General features: G+C 42.7%; 1 protein-coding gene across 1 annotated transcript; it reads left to right on the top strand.

Annotated features, from left to right (window-relative positions):
• The first annotated feature begins 300 nt into the window (after positions 1-300).
• On the top strand, positions 301-23,070 carry ASRGL1 (asparaginase and isoaspartyl peptidase 1). Its single transcript, XM_055315073.1, has 7 exons — positions 301-574; positions 1,716-1,939; positions 10,296-10,438; positions 11,025-11,182; positions 19,898-20,016; positions 20,765-20,875; positions 21,318-23,070. The coding sequence occupies exons 2-7, from the start codon at positions 1,738-1,740 to the stop codon at positions 21,521-21,523; spliced, it is 939 nt and encodes a 312-aa protein (XP_055171048.1). The 5' UTR covers positions 301-574; positions 1,716-1,737; the 3' UTR covers positions 21,524-23,070.
• The last annotated feature ends 1,424 nt before the right edge of the window (positions 23,071-24,494 follow it).

The raw sequence follows: 24,494 nt of genomic DNA, 5'->3' as shown, positions 1-24,494 counted from the left end.
CAAGACTGAGAAACATCTCGAGCGAGCAACAGTACTCGTGCGCGCAGCGCTGCTTTTTAATTTTCAAAGACAAAACCTTGGCCCAGCACTTGACGCCTTTCGCCGCCGACGCCCCGCCCCAGCCCCCCAAGAAGGGAGAGGAGGTTCCCCCTCCCACCCGGAAGGTCGGGTGCGCGGAGGGCCAGCGGCGTCCCGGGGCCCGGAGCCCGGAGCCCGGAGCCCGCAGCCCGGAGCCCGCAGCCCGGAGCCCGGAGCCCGGAGCCCGCAGCCCGGAGCCCGCAGCCCGGAGCCCGGAGCCCGGAGCCCGCAGCCCGCCCGCTAGGGTCGAGCCGGCCCTGGAGCGCGGGCAGAGATCCGCGGAGCTGCGCGGCGGCCCGACGTCCGGGCTTCTCGGCGAGTGAGTGGCGCGCTGGCCCCGCCCCCCTGCGCAAGCGCGGAGCCGTTGCCGGCTGAGCGGTTGTGAGCCCGGGACCCGCTTCCCCGAGATTCCGGGCTGAGCCGCGCGGGTTCGGAGGCCGGCGGGGCGGCTCGGCCCAGCCTGAAGCCCCGGCGTCCGCCTCCTGCGGCGTCCTCGGTGAGTGGACGGCCCTGCCGGAGCAGCCGCCGGAGACCGGTGTTAGGAGACCGGGACGAGGTGGGGGAGAGGGAGCGGCTCCCTGACGAGCGGCCCTGCTGGGGATCGTCAGGGCCGAGGGATTCCAGTGAGGTGGCGCATCTCTTTTGGGGGGCGCTGGAAGGGGGACATGGACCTCAGCAGCGCAGGGTACCCCCAGAAGTCCGTGTCTGTGGCCCAGTCTGTCCCTAAGGGCCTGGACTGGAGGATCCCGGGAGGCCGGATGCTCAGTGTGCTAGCAAGTGCCTGCGCAGTTCACACCGGAGCACCTGCCCTCGGACCGCAGCTCTCCAGGCCTGTTGGATGGGGCCTGTCTTACCTCAGCCGGAATAATCCGGAGGCCAGCGTTAACTCCCACTGCGATAATAATGAGGTCGGAATTGTGGGTACGCGCAGTCCCCCGTACCCTTTTCCTTGGGGCTTGCCCCATTCCTAAACTCTGAAAGCCCCAGGAAGGCATCTGAGATCCTGCGAGATCTGGCTTTAGAGAGTAACTGCTTTGGAGCTGAATGGACCCCAGGAGCCTGGTGTCCCTCCCAGAGGCCCGACCTGTGCCCGGGACTATCTGTTTACTAAGCATAGTCTGCTCTCCCTACATGGGCCAGACCCCGGACCATTCAATACCAGGGATCCTGGATGCCTAGTCAGTGTGGTGCCTGCCTTCAGAGATCCCGGACCTACAGGCTTGGAAAAGGGACCATCCCAGGGGAAACCCAAGGCCAGAAAGAGCCAAGGCGGAGGGCTCCATGTCCGGCCCTGGACACAGTGCCCACCCCTCCCCAGTGCGGAGGCGGCGCGGGCTCTGGGCTCTGGGTCGCGAGGCCTTGCCCCAAGGCCCCAAAGTGCGAGAGGTGAGGGTGGACGACGGGAAACGGGGAATGCGGAAGGCCAGGGGACACTCTGGGCATCTGTGCAAAGTTCAAACGGATCTGTGTCTGCCTCCCACTCTCCTCCCCTCCGTGTCAGGAAATTTCTTGAGGCTGTAACCCTTGCCTCCCTCCTGGGGACCTAGTCTCCGGTGAAATCTCCCCCAGGCGGTTTGGCCCAGGGTAGTTTTCTTGGGCCTGTTGGAAGTGACACTTTCATCTTCCTGATCCCTAAGATCCGTCGCCTTGAATTCTGACATGAATCCTGACATGAATCCCGTCGTCGTGGTCCACGGTGGCGGAGCCAGCAAGATCTCTAAAGACCGGAAAGAGCGCGTGCGCCAGGGCATCTTGGAAGCAGCCCAAGTAGGTTACAAAATCCTGACAGAGGGAGGGAGCGCAGTTGACGCTGTGGAAGGAGCTGTGACCATCCTGGAAGATCATCCTGAGTTCAACGCAGGTATGTGTGCAGTGCAATTAATATTTGATGCCAAATCAGGTTAAACTTATCAAAATTGAAACAAATAGAATGAATGAATGTCCATGAATCTAGTAAGCTTTTTTGTAAAATTTAATATCCTAAAAAGATTTGATTTTTCTTTTTACCTGTTGACCAGGTTGCTTTAAGAATTTTTAAATCCGGGGGGATCCCTGGGTGGCTCAGCGGTTTGGCACCTGCCTTTGGCCCAGGGCGCGATCCTGGAGTCTCGGGATCGAGTCCCGCGTCGGGCTCCCGGCATGGAGCCTGCTTCTCCCTCCTTCTGTGTCCCTGCCTCTCTCTCTCTCTCTGTGTGTGTGTCTCTCATGAATAAATAAATAAAATCTTAAAAAAAAAAATTTTTTTTTTAAATCCGTTGGTTCACCTTTTTTAGCTTGCTTCCTAGAATTCACATACCAAGAGGATTTTTTATTACATCTTTTTGCAGAGGTGTGGGGGCAGACTATATACTATAAAGTGCACCCATTTTAAGTTTTGAAAAGTGTATACACCTGTGTAACCACACCACAGTATTTAAAGCATTTCCGTCATTCCCAGAAGTTCCTTCAGGCCTCTTTGCATTTAATGCACCCTCATCTCCAGTACCAGGTATCCACTGCTCTTCTTCTGTCGCTATAGATTAATTTGTATTCTCTAGAATTCCATATAAATGGAATCGTGTCGAGTTTTTTTGTGTTTATCTTCTTCCTCTCAATTGATCCTTTTTAGAGTAATCATAACTACTATGAGTATCTACTATGTATCAAGCAGTGGTCTGAGAAACTTGCATGATTGACTCATTTAATCTGCATTATGCGTTAGGTAGTTCTTGTGCTCGTTTATTTTAAAATAGAGAACCTAAAATCTAGGGATTAAAATATTTCTTGGGATGATACCACCCATCCAACATCTGTCAGGGAAGAGAGTATCTGGAAATCTGAACCAATTAGTCATGAAATACTTAGGATTTGTTTCGCCCTCTTTCTTCTGCAAAATTTTAGAAGTCAGCTGACCATAGAATGAAGCAGAAGTGCATCGTTATGGTGCTATGTTGTCTGAGCCAGAATTTACTAGATGGTCCCCCTTGCCAGCAGGGAGGGTGGCCTGCTGTTTCAGTGGGAGAGTTGCTCAGTTACCTGCTGACAGCAGTTGGGACCCTCTGGCTGACAAACACCCACTTTTTCACAAGGACTTTGATTTGAAACAGATCTTTTGGTCTCCCACCCTCTCTGAACTACTGAGATCAGTCATCTGCACGAACCAGGGAGTATGGACTCAGAACTGGAGTGGCTAGTTCCCATCTTTGCTCTCTACCAGAGCCCGCACCTTCTAAGTGACTTGCTTCTACTGTCCCAGGTGTCTGCTATGCAGCACATTGAAGGGAGGAAAGAGTAGAATCGTATAATCTATAGCTTTTTGAGTCTGGATTCTTCATTTAGCGTAATGTGATGGAGGGCCATCCATGTTGACACAAGTATTAGTAGCCTCTTCCATTTTTGCTGTTAAGTAGCTTTCCGTTGTATGACTGTACTGTCGTGGTCATTTACCAACCAAACAAACATGGCCAATTTGGGGCCATTACAAATCACTATAAAAACAATTGCATGCATGTTTTTATGTGAACGTAAGTTTTTCTCTTTCTTGGGTGAATACCAAGGTGTGGGATTGCTGGTCATAGGGCAAGTGTATGTTTAACTTTATGTGAAACTGCCAAACTGTTTTTCATAGTGACTCCCACTTTCCATTCCCACCAGTAGTATATGAAGGTTCTAGGTACTCTACATCTTCACCAGCACTTGGTGTTGTCAGTATTTTGCATTTTTGCCATTTTAACAGGTGTGTGGTAGGATCCGATTGTAGTGTTAATTTGCATTTCCCTAAGGCAGATGATGTTTATTTTAACATCTTTTCAAATATTTTGTCAATTTCTTTATTGCATTTTTTATTATTATTACTGAGTGTTAAGAACTCTTTGCATATTTTAGATACTGGTCTTTTATCAGATATGTGATTTGCAAATATTTTCTTTACGTCTGTGGCTTGTCTTTCTCTTCACAGTGTGTTTTAAACAACTGAAGTTCTTAATTTTGTAGGAATCTAATTTTTTAATGGACTGAACTTTTTGTATCATGCCTTAAATATCTGCCTAGGGGCGCCTGGGTGGCTCAGTCAGTTAATTGTCTACCTTTAGCTACCTTTAGCTTAGGTCATGATCCCAGAGTCCTGGGATTGAGCCCCACAGCGGGCTCTCTGCTCAGCAGGGAGTCTTCTATTCCCTCTGCTCATGCTCTGTCTCAAATAAATAAATAAATAAATAAATAAATAAATAAATAAAATCCTTAAAAAAAAAAAAAAAAGAGGGGATCCCTGGGTGGCGCAGCGGTTTGGCGCCTGCCTTTGGCCCAGGGCGCGATCCTGGAGACCTGGGATCGAATCCCACGTCGGGCTCCCGGTGTATGGAGCCTGCTTCTCCCTCTGCCTGTGTCTCTGCCTCTCTCTCTCTCACTGTGTGCCTATCATAAATAAATAAAACAAACAAACAAAAAAAGAAATATCTGTCTAATCCGGGGTCACAAACATTTTCTCTTGTGTGTTTTCTAGAAATTTTATAGTTTCAGGTTTTGTATTTCGGTCTCTGATCCACTTTTAATAATCTTTTGTATATGGTGTGAGGTATATATCAAGGTTTTTGCATAATTGTTCTGACACCAGTTGTTGAAAAAGCAATTCTTTCTTCATGGAATCGCCCTCCCACCTTTGTCAAAAATCAGTTGACTTTGTATGTATTTCTGGACTCTTCCATTGGTCTATATGTGTATTCCTTTCACCAATACCACACTGTCTTGGCTACTGTAGTGTTAAGTCTTAAAATCACATAGAGTTTTGCAACTCTTTGTGTACAATGCATGTACTTGTTTCGGCTATTCTAGTCCCCTTTGTCTTAACCACCAATTTGGGAATCACCTTGTCAATTTCTTTTTTTTTTTTTTTAAGATTTTATTAATTTATTCATGAGAGACAGAGAGAGAGAGAGAGGCAGAGACACAGACAGAGGGAGAAGCAGACTCCATGCAGGGAGCCTGATGCGGGACTTGATCCCAGGTCTCCAGGGTCAGGCCCTGCCTGGACTGAAGGCAGAGCTAAACCGCTGAGCCACCCAGGCTGCCCCCCCCCTTTTTTTAAGATTTTATTTATTTATACCTTGTCAATTTCTACCCAAAAAATCCTGCTAGGATTTCAATTAGGACTGTATTAATAACTTGGGCAGCCCGGGTGGCTCAGCGGTTTAGCTCTGCCTTCAGCCCAGGGTTGTGATCCTGGAAACCCAGGATTGAGTCCCACGTCGGGCTCCCTGCATGAAGCCTGCTTCTCTGTGTGTGTGTGTCTCTCATGAATAAATTAATAAAATCTTTATTAAGAAAAAAAAAAAGGACTGTATTAACTCTATAGATCACTCTGGGCGAATTGAAATCTTAACAATACCGAGCCTTTCGATCCAATACTTTCAAGCCACAGTATATACTTCCATTTGTTTAAATCTTTGATTTTTTTTCACCAGTATTTTATAGCTTTTAGCATGCATATCTTATAAATATTTTGTTAGATTTATACTTAGTTATTTCATGCTTTGGTGCCACTGTAAATGCTTCATTTTATGATTACTATTACCAACAATTGTTGCTAATATAAAAATACAACTGATATTCTTTCATACTTGCCCTCTGTAGGTCTTTGGTGAGATGTCTGTTCAGGTCTTTTTCTCTCTCTTTTTTTCTTTTTTCTTTTTTTCTTTTTTTTTTTTTTGTTGTTTTTTTTTTTCTTTCTTTGTCTCAATTTTTTTTATTTTTATTTTTATTTATTTTTTATTTTTTTTTATGATAGTCACACAGAGAGAGACAGAGAGAGAGGCAGAGACACAGGCAGAGGGAGAAGCAGGCTCCATGCACCGGGAGCCCGACATGGGATTCGATCCCGTGTCTCCAGGATCGCGCCCTGGGCCAAAGGCAGGCGCTAAACCGCTGCGCCACCCAGGGATCCCCTGTCTCAATTTTTAATCAAATTGTTTTCTTATTTTTGAGTTCTTTGTATGTTCTAGGTAACAGTCCTCTGTCAGATGTCTTTTTTTTTTTAAATGTGTCTTTTATGAATACATTTTTTCCAGTCTGTGTCTTGTTTTCTCATTCTCTTGACAGTGTCTATCATTGGCAGAAATTTATTATTTTAAAGATATCCAGCTTAACAACTTTTTCTTTCATGGATCATGCCTTTGGTGTGATATCTAAAAACCCAAACCCAAGGTCATCTGGATTTTCTCCTATGTTATCTTCGAGGAGTTTTGTAGTTTTGCATTTTACATTGAGGTCTGTGATCCATTTTGAGTTAATTTTTGTGAAGGGTATATGGTCTGTGTCTAGATTCATTTTTTTCTGCATATGGAGGTCCGGTTGTTTCAGCACTGTTTGTTGCAAAGACTTAACCTTGCTCCACTGGGTTGTTTTCTCTGAAGATTCTGAACCCAATTCCAGTGCATATGTAGGTTTTTCCACACCAAGCACTTCTCTTACACCAACTGGATGTCCTACAATTTAGCTCACTTCTGATACCATTTACCTGGAGGTAGCATCAGATTCCACAGGTGAAGGGCCCAGTTCCGCAAGACTACCCTCCACTTCAAATGCCAACTATAAATCCAGGTTGTTACCTGTGCTTCTGACCTACTGACTGTAAACAAACAAACAAACAAACAAACAAATAATCTTTTTAGGAAAAGATGCTGAATTTATTTTTTTGTAAGGAACTTTATTTTTTAAAAAAATATATATTTATTTATTTATTCACTAGAGACACAGAAATAGAGGCAGAGACATGGGCAGAGGGAGGAGAAACAGGCTCCATGCAGCAAGCCTGATGTGGGACTCAATCCCGGGACTCCAGGATCACACCCTGAGCCAAAGGCAGACACTTAATGGCTGAGCCACCCAGGCATCCCAGATGCTGAATTTATAAGGGCACCTGAGTGGTATAGTTTAATGTTCAATTCTAACTTTTAGAGTTAGACCTGAGTTTTTAGCTCAGGTCTGATCTCAGGGTCATGAGATCAAGCCCCGATTTGGGCTCTGTGCTCAGCATAGAGCCTGTTTGTGTCTCTCGCCCTCTCTCCTCCCCCCTGTACTCTCTCTCTCTCTAAAATAAATGTACTTTTTTAAGATTTTATTTATTTATTTATTTGAGAGAGAGCACAAGTGAGAGGACACAGCAGGGGGAACAGCAGAGGGAGAGGAAGAAGCAGACTCCCCACTGAGCAGGGAGCCTGACATGGGGCTCAATCTTAGGACCCTGAGATCATGACCTGAGCCAAAGACAGCCACTTAGCCAGCTGAGCCACTCATGTGTCCCTAAAATAAATCTTTAAAAAAAAAGAAAATCTTGAATTTATTGGCTTAAAAGTTATTTGCAAAATATATTCTTTATTATTTTTTAATGTCTGTAAAGTCTGCAGAGAGGTCTCGTCTTTCATTATTGATATTTGAATTTCTGCCTTTTTTTTTCTTGGTCAGTCCTAATTATAGTTTATCAAGTTTGTTTTTTTTTTTTTTTCCAAAGAATAGTAGCTTTTGGTTTTAGAAGGGTTTTATGAAAAAAAAAAAAAAAACCCAAAAAAAAGGGTTTTATGGATTTTTTTTTATTGTTTTTTCTTTTACTGTTTTTCTCTTTTAAATTTCATTGATTTATCTCTATTATTCCTTTCTTTAACTTTGGGAATAACTTACTATTCTTTTTAGATTTTTTTTTTAAGATTTTATTTATTTATTCATGGAGACAGAGAGAGAGAGAGAGGCAGAAACACAAGCAGAGGGAGAAGCAGGCTCCATGCAGGGAGCCCGATGTGGGGCTCGATCCCAGGTCTCCAGGATCACACCCTGGGCTAAAGGTGGTGCTAAACCACTGAGCTACCTGGGCTGCCCTCTTTTTAGATCATTAATTTGAGACCAGTCTTCTCTAATACAAGCGTGTAATGCTTTAAATTTTCCTCTAAGCCCTGCTTTGATTGCATCCTACAAGTTTTTAACATGTTGTTGTCTTCTTTTCATTCTGTTCAAAACATGTTATAATTTCACTTGTGACTTCCTCATTGAACCATGGGCTATTTAGAAGTGCAGTAATTTCCAAATATTTGTGGATTTGCCAAATATCTCTGATTTTTATTTTAATTCGGTTACAATCAAAGGACATACTCTGTGATTTACATTCTTTTGAACTTTGTAAAGTTTGGGTTTTGGCCCAGAATATGGTCTCTGTAGGTAAATATCCTAGTTGCATTTAAAAAGAATATGTACTCTGCTATTGTTGTATGGAAAGTTCTATAAATCTCAATAAGGTCAAGTTAATTGATAATATTGTTCAAATCTTCTATACCTTGATTTTCTACTTGTTGATTCCTGAGTGTATTGAAGTCTTTAATTGTACCTGTGGATTTCTCTATTTCTCCTTTGACTTATATCAGTTTTGCTTTGTATATTTATAAATTGTTGTTGGGTACATAGATTGCTGTCTTCTGTGTGAACCAACTCCTTTATCATTATGTAATGTCATTATTATTTAATGTTCCTTGTTCTGAAGTCTACTTTACCTGATATTAATATAGCTGCTCCAGCTTTCATTTAATTCACTTCAGCATGTTATAACTTTTTCTATTCTTTTACTTTTAACCTATTTGTATCTTTCTTTTTTTTTTAATTTTTATTTATTTATTTATGATAATCACAGAGAGAGAGAGAGAGGCAGAGACACAGGCAGAGGGAGAAGCAGGCTCCATGCACCGGGAGCCCGATGTGGGATTCGATTCCGGGTCTCCAGGATCGCGCCCTGGGCCAAAGGCAGGCGCCAAACCGCTGCGCCACCCAGGGATCCCTGTATCTTTCTATTTAAAGTGGATTTCTTTTAGGCAGCATGTAGTTGTATCTTCCTTTTTATACAATCTAACCATCTCTGCTTTTTATTGGAGTGTTTACCATTTACATTTAATGTGATTACTGATATGGTTGAGTATAAATCTGTCATCTTTCCTTTTGTCTTCTATTTGTCCAATCCATTCATTGTTCCTTTTTTTCCTCTTTTTCTGTCATCTTTTGGGATAATTGAGTGTTTTTATGATTCTGTCTTACTCTTCTTGAGCTATCCTTTTTATCCTTTTATCCTTGATTGTCCCTCTGTCTCCTATCTCCTTTTAGAGATTCCAATTGCATATAGACTAGGTTGCTTGAAATTGTCCCTGAGCTCAATGATCCTCTGTTAATTTGTTTTTGGTTTTTTTTTTTTTAAGATTTTATTTATTTACTTGAGAGGAAGAGAGAGCATGAGCATAGAAGAGGGGTAGAGGGAGAAACTCCCCACTGAGCAGGGAGCCAAATGTAGAACTCAATCCCAGGATCCTGGGATCATGACCTGAGCCAAAGGCAGATGCTCAACCGACTGAGCCACCCAGGTGCCCAATTTGGAGTTTTTTTAATCCTTTTTTATTTTTCATTTTGGATAGTTTCTATTGCTATATCTTCGTGTTGATTAATCCTTTCTGCTGTAGTGTCTAACCTTGTTTTAATCCCATCCAGTGTATTTTCGACTTCAACATTTTTCTTTATCTCTAAAAGTTCTGTTTGGGTCCTTTTTATGTTTTCCTCCATGTTCTGGTACATGTAGAATATAGTTATAATAGCTGTTTTATTAACATTCTTGTCTACTAATTCTGTCGTTTATATCACTTTTGATATGTTACTATTGAGTACAGTTTTTCCCCTCCTTATTATGGGTCATATTTTCTTGTATCTTTGTGTGCCTGGAAATTTCTTATTTGATATCAAACATTGTGAATTTTACCTTGATAGGTACAGGATAGTTTTATAATCCTTTAAATATTCTTGAACTTTGTTCTTATCCCATTTTACAGATGAGGGAACAGGCACAAAGGATGAGCATAGCTAGACTTATAGGCATTATCTAGACAAAAGAAGTTAAAGAAAGGATGCTGTGCTTTACACAGAGCAACATTCACAAGGGCACAGAGCAATGAGAATTTATGGTACTTGCATGGAAACTAGTATTTCAGGATAGTGGAGCCACGGAATGGGGATAAAGCTCATAAGGGAGATCAGGAGGCCAGATTGGGAAGGGTGTCATACTTTTTCTTTTGTAGATCATGGGGTGCCAAGCCAGATTTGTGTTTCCAAACATGTTTCTCTGGCAATGGAACAGAGGATGAATTAAAGTTGGCAGCTTAGAGGAAACTTAGGAGCCATTTCTAAGTTCTTAATTCTTGCTTTTCAACTTCTCTTTGGTTTAGGCTGTGGATCTGTCTTGAATGCAAATGGTGATGTTGAAATGGATGCTAGTATCATGAATGGAAAAGACCTGTCTGCAGGAGCTGTGTCTGCAGTCCGTTGCATAGCAAATCCCATTAAACTTGCACGGCTTGTTATGGAAAAGGTATATGACTAAAGCATCCTTTTCATAAGAAATTGTTAACTTAACCACTGCACTTTAGCAACTAAAAGCGGTCTAACTGTAGGGAAACACTGTGGGTGCTGTTCTCCTAAAATCATGTAAAAGAACAGAAGCACTGCTATTTAAATTTCTCAGATAAGCCAAGACTCTGATTCTGTAAACAGTGGAATTTGACTGGTAAGGCCTGGTCTAGTGACTACTTTGTTTTTTCATGTTGTCTTCCTGTATTTTCTTCAGTCTTCTCTCAACATGTCTGACATAACACATACAAACTGAACAGACCAAGTGTTTAGTAGCATGTGTAAAATAAAAATGATTTATTTTTCTAAACTTAAGATCACACGTAAATACCTTTCTAGTAATATTCTATCACCTTGGGGTTTTTTGAAAATACAAGATCTCAGAATGCCAGGCCCTGTTCAACACTCAGAAAAGCAAGCTAGTGGAATTTGCATTTTTGAGGCTTTGCACCTAGAAAGAAGTAATTATGTCCTCACAGTTGGAGCAGTTAAAAAGATTTTAACTATTTCCAAAAACTAACCATGTTTCTGTTTCTTTCCGGCTCAAGACAACACATTGCTTTCTGACTGACCAAGGCGCAGCAAAATTTGCAGCAGCCATGGGGGTTCCCACGATTCCTAAAGAGCAGCTGGTGACAGAGAGAAACATAAAACGCCTAGAAAAAGAGAAGCATGAGAAAGGTGCTCCGAACTCAGACTGTCAAAAGTAAGTATCATCTTGACTTATAGCTTGGGGACTTATTTAGGCATGGAAGTGTGACAAATATCTGATTATCTACATTTCTCAAATAAGTCCAGAATCACTTGGTAGTTTCAGTTTTTGTACAAAATAATTCATAATACCTCATGGGAAAACTGCTTTTTTGTTTCTTATATTTAACCTCATTTATTACTCCTATACTAACAACTCAAATTCAGCTAAGAATTCTTTCTCCAATAGTCGAGTGCCTTGTGTTAATGGATTAAATACCAGATGCCTCTTGATCAGTTTGTTTTCTTAAGCAGATAAAACAAGTTGTCTGTGATCTAGTGTATGCTCTGAAGTTACTTGAACATGCTGTCCTAGTGCAGAGAAATCAGTACAGTTCGTATAAGTTTGAATTAATCCTGTATTCTGAATTACAGTTTTCTGTGTTACAGATTTCAAAATCCCAAATAAAAGCCCCATATTCAAAGCAGAATTTGAAAAATAAAATTGCAGAATGGTCTAGGAGTTTATAATAGAAAATAATATATTAACTCTGCATACTCTTTAAGATTTGTAATTTTTAACCAGTGGTATATTTGAATATCACCTAGGGAGCTTTTTCAAAGTCTACATCTGGTCCCTTCTGTAAAGAATCTACTAGATCTGAGGTGAGGAGTCCTGTGGCAGGTGTATTAGGAAAAAGTTTCCCAGATAATTCTGATGTATCCCCAGCTTAAGAATCTGTTTTACAGGGATTCCCTGGGTGGCGCAGCGGTTTAGCGCCTGCCTTTGGCCCAGGGCGTGATCCTGGAAACCCAGGATCGAGTCCCACGTCGGGCTCCCGGTGCATGGAGCCTGCTTCTCACTCTGCCTGCGTCTCTGCCTCTCTCTCTCTCTCTCTCTCTCTCTCTCTCTCTCTCTGTGTGACTATCATAAATAAATAAAAAATTTAAAAAAAAAAGGAATCTGTTTTACAAAATTGGCTTTGTATTGGTAGCTTTATTTTTTTAATCTTTATTGTTTTTTAAAGATTTTATTTATTTATTTATTCATGAGAATACACAGAGAGGAGAGAGAGAGAGAGGCAGAGACAAAGGCAGAGGGAGAAGCAGGCTCCATGCGGGGAGCCCGATGTGGGACTCGATCCTGGGTCTCCAGGATCATGCCCTGGGCTGTAGGCGGCGCTAAACCGCTGAGCCCCCGGGGCTGCCTGTATTGGTAGCTTTAGATAACCTTACCAGGTGTGCTGTTGTACCTGTAGGCCAGAGTCACAGGAATGGGGCTGCTTTATCAATGCTTCTTGAGTGTTTTAATAGATGTTGCCATATCCCTTTCCAGAAATTCTGCAACAACACATATCTCTACCAGCCAGAATTGCCCTTAGATATAAGTAAGAGGGGGCTCCTCTCTGGGTCCTACACTTACACTTGATCTTAGCCAAAAGGCCAAGAAGCGATGGGTCCTATACTTTAAAAGACCCCCAAGTCACAAATACACAAAACTGTTGGCTTATTACAGACACCTGGGGCACCTCTGTCACTCAGCAGTGGCATAGCATGACCCATGACCCTCATCATCCACTCTTGTGATTAACACCATTCAGCCCCCAGGGAAATGCTTCTCTGCATCTCTTGCTCTATGTCTTGGAAGTGAAAGGCACCTAAATCTAAAGATTTGTGGATTCTGCCACTGCTGATACCAGAAGTGGACACTGCTTCAGAGTGGGGGGAAGAATTGAACAGCAGAAGGACTTAGGTAAGAGAAAAGGACAAATTAATAACTTGTCAAATAAATTCTCACGTAACAAAGTAATTGTTTCCCAGTAGTGCCAAGTATCCATTTTCTTGCCTCCTTGCATGTACTATGCTATGGATGAAAGCACAGTATCTACAAGACTTGCACATAAGGACTGATGCCCATTACCCTTAAGTTTGTATACATAGGTCTAGACCAGCACTGCCCAATAGAAAGACAAGAGCTGCATATGTAATTTAAAATTTTCTAGTAGCAACGTTAAAAAATTAAAGAGAAATAGGTAAGCTCCTGAGTGGCTCAGTGGGTTAATCACCTGACTCTCAATATTGGCTTAGGTCATAATATTAGGGTCCTGGGATTGAGTCTGGCATTGGCCTCCTTGTCCCTCTTCCTGTCCCCACCACCACCACTTGTACTCTCTCTCTCTGAAATAATCTTTTTTAAACATTAAAAATTAAAGAAATTAAAATATGTTTGAATACACACACAGGTGAAATTAATATCTTACCCAGTATGTCCAAAATATTATCATTTCAACATGTAATCAATATAAGAAATTATTTGAGGGACCCCTGGGTGGCTCTCAGTGGTTTAACGCCTGACTTCAGCCCAGGGCGTGATCCTGGAGTCCTGGGATCGAGTCCCACATCAGGCTTCCTGCGTGGAGTCTGCTTCTCCCTCTGCCTGTGTCTCTACCTCTCTTTCTCTCTGTGTCTCTCATGAATAAATAAATAAAATCTTAAAAAAAAAAAAAAAAGAAATTATTTGACATATTTTCCATTCTTTCACACTAAATCTTCAACATCTGACCCAAAGGCTACCCTTGCAGCACACCTCCTGGAGGCTGCCCACACTTCCAGGGGACAATGGTGCAGGTTACTTGCCATATTGTACAGTGTTGGTCTGGGCAGAACCTGCATGAAGAACAGCTCTTTATTTGGCAACTAAATGGACACTGAATGTTAGAATTATGAATGGTTTTATTTGTTAAAATATGTTAAAATTTTTAACTTTTAAGTAATTTTATTTTAAAATGTTATATTCACTAATTGTAAATCATGTTTGACTTTAATATTAATAGATAATTTGGTATATTTTAATATATTTATCAGTATATTTATAAGTTTAGTTAAAACTTAACTTTTTGAAGTTATATCTGCAGTTCATTTATATTTATTCAGTTATAATTGGTCTTCATTTTTGGTGAAAATATATCCTAATTTTGTACACTTCCAAGACAATTACATCTTACTTTTTAATCCCTAGATTATTGAAAATTCATGTTAAATCAAGATTTTGATAGAAAAAGAATATAAAAGTGAAGCTCACAAAAGGAAATAAAAAGCTGAGAGGAAAAAAGAAGGAAAATAATCTTCCAGGACGAAGTTCACGTGCATTTTAAAAAACAACAGTAAAGTAAGGAGTCTTCTTCGCAGGATGATCCACCTAAAGTTCACAAGTGGAACATTCCAAATTCTTGGTCCAGTGAAGATTTATTTACCTGTTAGAAAAGTGAAAATTAGTAAGAATTCCATTTTTGCCACATCCTCAGTTTGACTATTCTAGTGAAATCCCAGCAATTTCCCATCCTTTACCAAGGGAAGATCAAAGTATTCATCAAGAAGAATCACACACCAAAAGGACACATTCAGTCAGTAGGATTGGGGGAACAGGCAGTTGATAACAGCGGAAAAAGAAAAAGACAACAGGAAACAGGGATGTAATGTTCTTGAAAGAACAATACAGTACGTCTGGTGTTTAGCCTAATGATGCTTTTCATGGCACTCCTATCATCAGCACTGTTTTTATAAAACACAGTGGGACATTTCTAGGCTTAATAAAAATTATTTCAAAATTCGATAAAATATGTAATGACAAAAATAATGAAACTAATGATCACTATCTAGGATAAAGAATTCAGGCAGATTAATTTAGTGAGTTATAAGGGGGAGATGAAATCAAATACATAAAATGTTTTTAACAAAATATTCGTTCTACTAGATTGTACCATGATCATAAGACATGTCGAGCAACTAACATTTATTGTATGTATCACTGTACTACCCCAAGAAGAAAAACAAGTCTAACTCAGTGAATGTTTACACCTGCTTTTTGGATTTAGAGAAGATGTGGGGAAAACTTTTCATCTTAGGCATCAATTTAAAAAATAGTCAAAGGCAGTAGGACACGTTGGTGGCTCAGTTGGTTGAGTGACCAACTCTTAATCTCGGCTCAGGTTATGATCTCAGGGCTATGAGATCGAGCACCACGTCAGGCTCCATGCTCAGTGCAGAGTCTGCTTGAGATTCTCTCTCCCTCTCCTGGCTTTCCCCCTCCCCTACTTGCACTCATGCTCTTTCTCTAAAATGAATAAAACTTGAAAAAAAAAATAAAACACTGTCCAAGGCAAGCCTATGATAATGGAGCTAACGTGGTTGGTAAATAAAAAATATATAAACATGAAGTTTAGCTAAGTGCCTGGAAGTATTCCATGTGACCTATAGGGTTACAGTTTAAATCTATTTCTAGGAGGTGTGCCCCCCTGTTGTGCAGCACCACCATTGTGGGACAGTAGAGGGTCTGATGCGAGATTCTCTACATAGGCCCAAAGTGGAACAGCGTGCTCAAATTCCTATCTGATCTTAGACCAAATCTCAGGCAGATAATGGGTATGCCCAACTCAGTGCTGTTAGGGTAATTACATTGAATTTACATGAATTCCGTGAAACCACAGAAGATCCTTGAAGAGTAAATCATGGACTTAGTGAAATTAATTTTGAATTAATGCTACCTACCATCACTTAGTATGAACTGTTAATTTCTATTAATAAGCTTAATAAAAGCTTTAAAAAATCAAACATATTAAGTTTAGAGAAACAAAATCATACTGCATGTGAATATGCAAGAATAACATTCCAGTGGCACCTGGGTGGCTCAGTCTGTTAAGTGTTGGACTCCTGATTTCATCTCAGGTCATAATTCAGAGCCATAGCATTGAGCCCCATGTGGGATTCTGCACTGGACATGAAGCCTGCTTGGGATTCTCTCTCCCTCTGTCACTCCCCCCACCACTTGTGCTCTCTTGCTAACTCACTCTCTTAAAAAAAAAAAAAAAAAAAAAATTCCAGTAAAATAAAAGGAAACTGAAAGAAGGCAACAAATATTCTTACCTAACTTGAAGGAGAAGATTCGTGTACAAATAATCCCTAAACCAGCTCCCATAGAAGCTGTTTTTCTATTCTATATCAGAGCACAGCACCATTTGAAGAGAAACTTGTACAAAATCAACACAACTGCTACTTTCAGTTTTCTTCATAATACACGGCAGTGAAACATAAAGAGCTGAAGATACTCTGTGTGGATCCTAGATGCTGCTGAAGAGATGATATAAATGACTACAGGGAGTGATCATGACATGTATGATCAAATTAAAGTATGTAATAGTGTCTTCTGTTACAAAAATTTATCAAGCAATGCCCAGTAGCGTTTGAGTGTGGTCATGTTCAAATCAGGAGTTCTTTCCAAATCTAAGGATTGCCCTAAGACTTTTGTTGAACATTCCAGTTACTAACTGCCTTAGTAGAGGGAAGCTTCTACAAATTAAAATTAATTAAAAACCTGCTAAGAATTACATGGACTCAAAAAGATCTGTCTTATGTGGCAGTTTGTCAATAGAATACATGTTGTATGGATATACGATTGTAAGAGCATACTGCTTCCTAAAATGAAAGCAGGAAAATCAACCTTGTAGAGTAAACACTTAATAATGTGTGTGTGTGTGTTTATGTATGTGTGTTTCCCACTCATCCCACCATCAATAGCTGATCCACAAAGGACCCAGATGGGCACAATGGTAATTATAAGTCATTATTGTACTTCGGTAGTTTAGTCATTATTGGTAGTTAAGTCATGTAAAAACCATGGCTTTACAATATTTTTAAAGATATATTCATCACTCTAAGAGAAAAGAGTGTATCTACAGCTTCTAAAAAGTAAACAGATGGTAGATAGGCCATATTTGTATTTGTAGCCTTGCCTCCATACCTTACAAATGTTAGGGGTGGGCCTGCCTCCGGAGTCTGGGAGTGCCTCCCCTCATCTGACATGAGGGTAACACTCCCTTTATGTGTTCCCTATCAACAAGTTTGAGCATTTGGCATTTGTTGGTGGGCCATGTTTCTGTGAATGTGCCTGTTTTGGTACTGTGATCATTTTTTCTCTTTCATTGTCATATCCCTTCTTCCCAGTCTTAAGGCTGTCTTCTCTGTTGGAAAAAAAAAAAACCTCCAAATCTGTTGTTTTTAATGTTGCTTTTACATTGCTTATGGTATCTTTTCCAAACACAAGTTTTTACTTTCTTATAATCAAATATGCAGTCCACCTGCCTTGTATAGTTCATAGGACCAGAAATGTAGAAGGTACTCCCAATCCTGAGACATCTATAGTCACGTAGATTTTCCTGAAGAATTTTGTTTTATGTTGATATCCAGGTCTTTTGCTCTCTGGAGTTGATTTTTGTGAATGCTGGAAGATGGGGTTCCTGTTTTCTTCCAAACAGAATGCCAAATTTCTCTTTCTAGCCACTTGTATGCCAGTCTGTATCTAGCTGCAAGTGGCTCTCTCCATGTGATTGCCCAACAGGTACCTCAAGCTTGTGTCCAAAACTGAACCCCAGATTTCCCCATCTAACCTCACTCCACACATACCAACAAAACCAAAAAACACCAAAAAAAAAAAAAAAAACCCATTCCTAATAGTCTGCATTTCAATGAATGGTTCAGTTCTTAACCCATTCAGTTCTTAAAGCCAGAGCCTTAGAGCTGCCCGTGATCTCTCCCTCACCCAGTTCCCCCACAAAGTCTGTCCACTCTGCCCTCAATATCCTGAGCCTAGCCCACTTCCTCACGTCACAGGAGCACTCTCACAGAAGCCAGCGAGTCTTTGAGCTGCCTGACCAGTCTCTAGTTCCTCTCTTGTCAACACACATTTACCAGAATAATTATTTTAAGAGAAACTTTTTGTACACGTGTGGCATATACACGGAAGTGCATAAGCCTTACATACTCCATGATGAGTTTTCAGAGTGGACCCATATAATCAACCCCCAGGTTGGGAAAGAGAACATCACTCCATGTTCTCCATAATGCTCCCTTCCATTCCTCACTCCCAAAGGCAACCACTCACCTGACATCTAACACTGTAGACTACTACTGCCATTTTTATTTCTTTTTTTTTTAAGATTTTATTTATTCATGAGAGACACAGAGGCAGAGAAGCAGGCTCCTCACAGGGAGCCTGATGTGGGACTTGATCCCAGAACTCTGGGATTACGACCTGACCCACAGGCAGACGCTCAACCACTGAGCCACCCAGGCATCCCTACTGCCAGTTTTCAAACTTCATTTAAGTGGAACCATATAGTATGTGCTTTATTTGATGCTTTCTTTCATCATTGTATTTCTGAGATTCATTCATGTGTTGTGTATCACAGTAGTTCATTCTCAAGGCAGTTTAGTATTCTGTTCTGTGACTATATCAGTCCATTTACTCTGCATTTGGTGGACATTAATGTCATTTTCAGTTTTCTGTTACTACAAACAGTCCTGCTCTGAAGGTTTTGGTATACATTTTTGGTGAGCACAGCTCCACATTTCTGTTGGAAGGATGTAGGAGTGTGATTGCCAAGTCATCTTTGGTAGATTTTGCCAAATGGTTTTCCAAAGGGGTTGCCCCAGTTTACATTTCCAGAGTAGTAACTCAGCATTCCAGTCCTGCATATGCTGGCCCATATTCAATACTGAGTTGCCTTCATTTTAGCCATTCTGGTGGATGGGCATGGTAAGAATGATATTTTTAAAAATTAACTCATATTGTGACACATCTTGGTTCAAGTTCTCCAGTGTCTTCCCATCTCACTCAGAATAAAAGCCCTGACAATGGCCTGTATGTAGGAGGACCATAGGATTTAGCCTCCAAATCAGAACTTGATTTTGAGACTGAAAGGGGGAACTATTACATGAGGATTAATCTGGACTGTCCTCGGTAACCGGGGTGTATGGTCACCACCCATCAGAACTTTCTTGGTCTGGCTGCTGGCCATCCCCTGACCCCCCTACCCTCTTTGCTTTATTCTCTCCAACCACAGTTACCTCCAAATTCCTTGAGCTTCGCAACCATGTTCCAGCTTCAGAGCATTCTCCCCAGCAGTCAGTGTGGGTTGCCCTCCTATCCTTCAGAGAGGCCCTACATAAAGGCCTTCTCCATGCTACTGGAGTCATCATAGTTTTTACTATCATTCCATAAAACAAATTATCACTCTGTTGCCCTCTGACCCCACATGCATGCTGCACAAGATAAGGAGGGACTTTGTTCATTTCACTGCTGTGCACAGAACTTACTATGTGCCTCAAACATAGTTCCTGGGAGCTGTTACTGTACAATTTCTTCCAGGTTTTTTTTTTTACTTGAAAATAATAGAGGAAACAACAACTTATTTCATCTTTACAGCAAGCCCCGTGAAATAGGCAAAGTGGGGTTTGACAGGCAGCATCCATGTCACCTGGGAGGTTTTGATAAGTGCAGTGTCCTGGATCCCACTCTGTACCCACCAACTTAGGACCTCTGGGGTGGGGCCAGGGATCCAAGGGATGTTTATGTACACAGTGTTTGAGATGCATGCAATTATCCCCATTTTACAGGTAGGGGAAATGAGACACAGAAAAAAATTTAGTAAAGTCACATGGCTAGAGGACGATGGTGCTGGGGTGGTATGTGCTCCTAAAGCTGAGGTCTAAAGGAATGTCTAGCAATCTGTCTAACCTGCAGACTAAAAAGTGAACATGAGGCGTGAATATTGGAATTAAAGTGTGTCCCATTTGCCATTAGCCTAAAGTGGGAATTTAACTGCTGTTCAGCTCAATGTTACTTGTGACAGTGTCTCTCGTCGCAGTCTGTCACTTTTCTTTTTATTCTTGGCAGAAACCTGGGAACTGTGGGTGCTGTTGCCTTGGACCGCAAAGGAAACGTGGCCTATGCAACCTCGACAGGTGGCATCGTTAATAAAATGGTTGGCCGTGTTGGGGACACCCCATGCATAGGTAGGCTCCATGGTAGGCTCCATTGTAGGTGGGGCTGCTGCCCCACCCCTTCCGCTGTCATCCTCCTATATCACCTTCTCTTCACTCCCTGCCTCTTCCAGCCGCTCCAGCACTTCCGAGAGCAAGCCCGCTGAAGGGCTTGGGGAGGGTGCACCTATTTATATATAGTAGGTACAATGCTTTTTTGAGGCTGGTGGCTCTGGGGATCATTTGGGGATGCTCAGGTGGCTCCCAGCAAACCCCCGAGGGCCTCTTTCTTCTCTCTAGCTTCAAGATCTGCAGACTTAGTCCCAAAGGGTTACGTACACAAAGCCTCTTCCCAGTAATGGGCTCAAATTAACAAACTGAGGAAAAGCTGAGAATTTAGGTTGGGAGCTACACATTTGAGTGGCATAAAAGCGACACAGTGCTGCTGCAGTGCTGCTACAGAGGGAAAAGTTTGCGTTGACATTGAAGTATGTCCACTAGTTCCCTGGCGTGGGTCAGTGGTGGGGCTGGAAGTGGCTGTATGGGCTGGGGGGAGAGGGGGCAGGGGCGGTGAAGGAGCTGCTCCTCCGTGAGAACTCAGGCCTGCCTGCCCTCCCCGATTTCAGGTTATCACCTGGCCTTTCTAGTCCACCTTTGCATCTCAAGGTCACAGCTACTGGCCTTTGTTCACACTTTGGCACATTTATGTAACAGGCTTGATACGTGTTTGAATTTCTTCACTGTTGCTGCTCAGTTAGAACCAGTCACCTTTTTTGAGCAGGATCTGGTGGTTATGCTGACAATGACATTGGCGCCATTTCAACAACGGGGCACGGGGAGAGCATCCTGAAGGTGAATCTGGCCAGACTCACTCTCTTCCATGTAGAACAAGGTACATAGAACAAGTTCATACTGTCTGAAGACAAGTGAATGGAAGCTCATTATAAATAGGTGGTAAAGTATATGAAACCCTTTCTCATCTGCTTTAGATGTTCCTTTCAAGTCGTTAACGCTGCTTTGACTTCTTCCCACCTTCTGTTAGGATCTGGAAAGAAGTGCACTTAGAATACTGCTTGTGTTGAGCATCTCCGGGGTAGTAGAGAGACTTTGAGCCTGGGTGTGGAAGGAAAGGCAGCTCAGCTTAGACTGATGCTAGGCTCCACCTCAGTGCAAAGAGGGCTTTTGAAAGAGGCCCTTCTTTGAAGCATTGAAATAGAAATAATTTGCCTGAAATCTTTGTTAACTCACTTTGATTTTTCATACTGCAACTGATTTTCACATCAGATTCCTTTCATTATAATGTGTGTTGTTTCTCAACCTTTCTTTGTTTTCAGGAAAGACCCTGGAAGAGGCAGCCGACATGTCACTGGGTTATATGAAGTCAAAGCTGAAGGGTTTAGGTGGTGTCATCTTGGTCAGCAAAGCAGGAGACTGGGCGGTGAGGTGGACCTCCGCCTCCATGCCCTGGGCGGCCGCCAAGGATGGCAAGCTGCACTCCGGAATCGATCTTGAGGAGACCAGTGTCACTGACCTGCCCTAGGGCCCTGAAAATTGTATCCTAGATGCTAGCTTGGAAGGAAAGTCCAGTTTCCTGGTGTGGAGACTTGACTTAATCAATTAGATCTAGAAGTGGAAAATTCTGCAGTCTGTCATTCGTTTTGTCGCCTTAATCAATGAGTATGTTGAGGGGCGGATCTGGAAGTGTCAAGAGAAATGCCCCTAGTAAGGTCAAAATAAGACCAGTGCAGATAACCAAGTCCTGAGTGTTTCTTATGAATCATCCCCAGCGTCTTAGATTAGAAAGAAGAAACTACATGATCTGAACACAACAGCAGCCACTTCAGTGCAAGGAGTGCCATCTGGGATCAGGAGACCCACAGCGGGAACAGAGTGGCAGGTTCAGAAGGTAGAGGGACCCACACCACCACCTCCAGGGGCTCTCTTGGTTGCAGACTCTTAATGGGACCCAGCCAAGGGTGAGGTGGGAAGGAAAGGATCCAGTGACATATCTAAAAGCACAGAAGCCTCAGAGCTAATGGGACAAGTCTAGGTGACCTGCAGAATGTTGCAGAGGTCGTATTAATTCAGAAGAATGTCTGGGAAAAGATCCCATGAGAGGAGAAACTGATTTTTCTAAGAAAGTTCAGATCTCAGATTCAGTGTTGTAGACTTGTTTCCAGATGCTTTAAAAGTAGCTTCTGGTAACCATAGCCCCCAGTCTGAGGGTGAAGGGTCTAATGGAGGCTCTGCAGCCTTCCTACAGGTCTGGGGGTTCTCTTGGGCTGCCATGTGAGCCTGCTGGCCTGGCATCTTCCTACTGGCCTCTGCCGGCTGCAGGCCCTCCTGGTTCTCACAGGTTCTGTGAGTAGCAGGGCTCGTGTGCATGCGTAGGGATCTGGTCCATCCTCCCGCTGTCCAGAGCCCTGGGCCCCCACAGCTGACTACCTGGGGCATGTGTACAACATGGTCTGCATGGCGAAAAAAAGTCATTTCCTTGGAGACTTCCTAATAACCTCTCTTTACACTGGAAATGCTGTTTCTGCTGTGACAATTTTTTAGTCTGTCAGGTCTTACCTTCTCTCTCGAAAGGAATTGCTTAAGGTTAAATTCCATGTGCCACTAATAAAACATATTTGGAAAGAATAACAGTGTGGTTAGGAGTCACTGTTGACAAAGACCAGAAAGTCCACAAGCTCCGATGTTTCTGCCAGTTCAGACAGGTGTACTAATGAAAGATTCCTGAGAGGAGGGTGGTACAGGACTGTGTTTGTACGTCCTGCCTCCTGGAGTATCTCAGAGAGATTTTCAGAAGCATGGAGCTTCTTCCGAACAGGTTAAGGGAGAAAGCAGAACCACTGTTTGCAAGGATCGGCAGGGCTAATGATCAGTGTTTTGAGGTTTGCCAGACCCTGGCCCACAACCTTCCCCTGCAGCCAGCTGCTCTGAGCTACGGAGGAGGAGGAAGCAGAGCTAAGTCTGAATTCTGACTGTCCCCACTACCTGGGTGACTCTGGGCAAGTTAACTTCTAGGAATGTTTTCATGTGTAAAATGGATTACCATGAAGATTAAATGAGATCAAAGGAAAACTGCTCTGTGTTTATCTTAAGGATCCTCTGAAGGAATCCTCTGGAAGCTGGTGGGGCCATGGAGGGAGTGGGTGTGTTTATGTCCTTGAAAATCTCAGAATGCCGGGGCACCTGGATGGCTCAGTCTGTTAGGCCTTAGACTTAATTTCCACTCTGGTCACAATCTCAGGGTTGTGAGATCAAGCCCTGAGTTGGGCCCCGTGCTCAGTGAGGAGTCTGCTTGAGATTCTCTGGCCTTCTCCTGCCCCTGTCCTTGTGCCCCTCCCTCTCTCTAAATTAAAAAAAAAAAAAAGGAACAGAAAAGCTCAAAATGCAACCACTGCCCTGCAGAAATAAGTATTTTGTTAGGGTTGTATTCATTTTTTAGGGCTGCCAACAAAATGCCACAGACAGGTCTACAAGAACAGAAAGTTGTGTTCTCACAGCTCCAGATGCTGGAAGCTCAGGACCACAGTATCAGCAGGCTGAGTGTCTCCTGAGGCTTCTTGTCAGCTTGCAGATGGCCTCCTTCTAGCTGTGTCCTCATGTGGTCTTTTCTCTATACACCTCTGTAGCCAACCTTCCTCTTCTGATGGGATAACCAGTCAGATTGGGTGAGGGCTCATTTTCACTTGACTACCTCTGCAAAGGCCCTGTCTCCAAATACAGTTGTGTGCTGAAGTACTGCGGGTTGAGGCTTCCGAATGTGAATTCTGAGGGGACACAAGTCAGCTCAAAAAGAAGGCAAAGCAGAATTACATGAGAGGTTGGAAAAGGAGAGACTGAAGAAGATAGCCATCACTGAGAGGATAAGAGGGGGCAGGAGGAGGAGAGGAGGAAGGCCAGCCAAAACATCTCATTTTGTGCTTATCAGTTCCACCATTCAGAAGGAAAGCAACTCTAGTCACCGAAGACTGCTGGAGGCTCTGGAGGTTCGGCTTGGGGGCCACCTGATCTCTTTGAGGGGCAGCCCAGTTACGTAAGGGTAAGAGCATCGCGTCCCTCGTACAGCCCAAAGTGTCCATTGTTGCCCTTGGACTCCAGTTCAACGACAAGTCGCCTCCACAAGCCTGGGAATTCCATAAGCGGAGACCCACACCGTGTATGGTTCTCTGTTTCATCCCACAGGTTCTCCAACCAGCAAGATAGAACAGGAGAGAATGAGAATCTTTCTACTACTTCCCCACCACAAGAGGGCAGCAAACTATACAACAACCAGCATTGCCTGGGACCTGCCAGGGAGACTAACCTCTTGACTGCATCAGAATAATCTGCTCAGTAGTTTGCAGGGTTATAGATCCTTTACCTCTTTGGTTAGGTTTATTCTTAGGAATCTTATGCTTTTGGGTGAATTGTAAATGGGATTGACTCCTTAATTTCTCTTTCTTCAGTCTCCTTGTTAGTGTACAGAAATGCCACTGACTTCTGGGCATTGGTTTTGTATC

The sequence above is a fragment of the Nyctereutes procyonoides genome, unplaced genomic scaffold, assembly GCF_905146905.1.
Source record: "Nyctereutes procyonoides isolate TBG_1078 unplaced genomic scaffold, NYPRO_anot_genome, whole genome shotgun sequence".
Classification (NCBI taxonomy): Eukaryota; Metazoa; Chordata; class Mammalia; order Carnivora; family Canidae; genus Nyctereutes; species Nyctereutes procyonoides.
This window is presented reverse-complemented; position numbering and strand designations above follow the sequence as displayed.

Bases quoted from the DNA above. Each gene is read 5' to 3' on its own strand.
- ASRGL1 (XM_055315073.1), top strand. From the start codon at position 1,738: ATGAATCCTGACATGAATCCCGTCGTCGTGGTCCACGGTGGCGGAGCC. The intron at 1,940-10,295 runs GTATGTGTGCAG...TCTTTGGTTTAG, and splicing joins TCATCCTGAGTTCAACGCAG to GCTGTGGATCTGTCTTGAAT. The intron at 20,017-20,764 runs GTAGGCTCCATG...TTTTTTGAGCAG, and splicing joins TGGGGACACCCCATGCATAG to GATCTGGTGGTTATGCTGAC.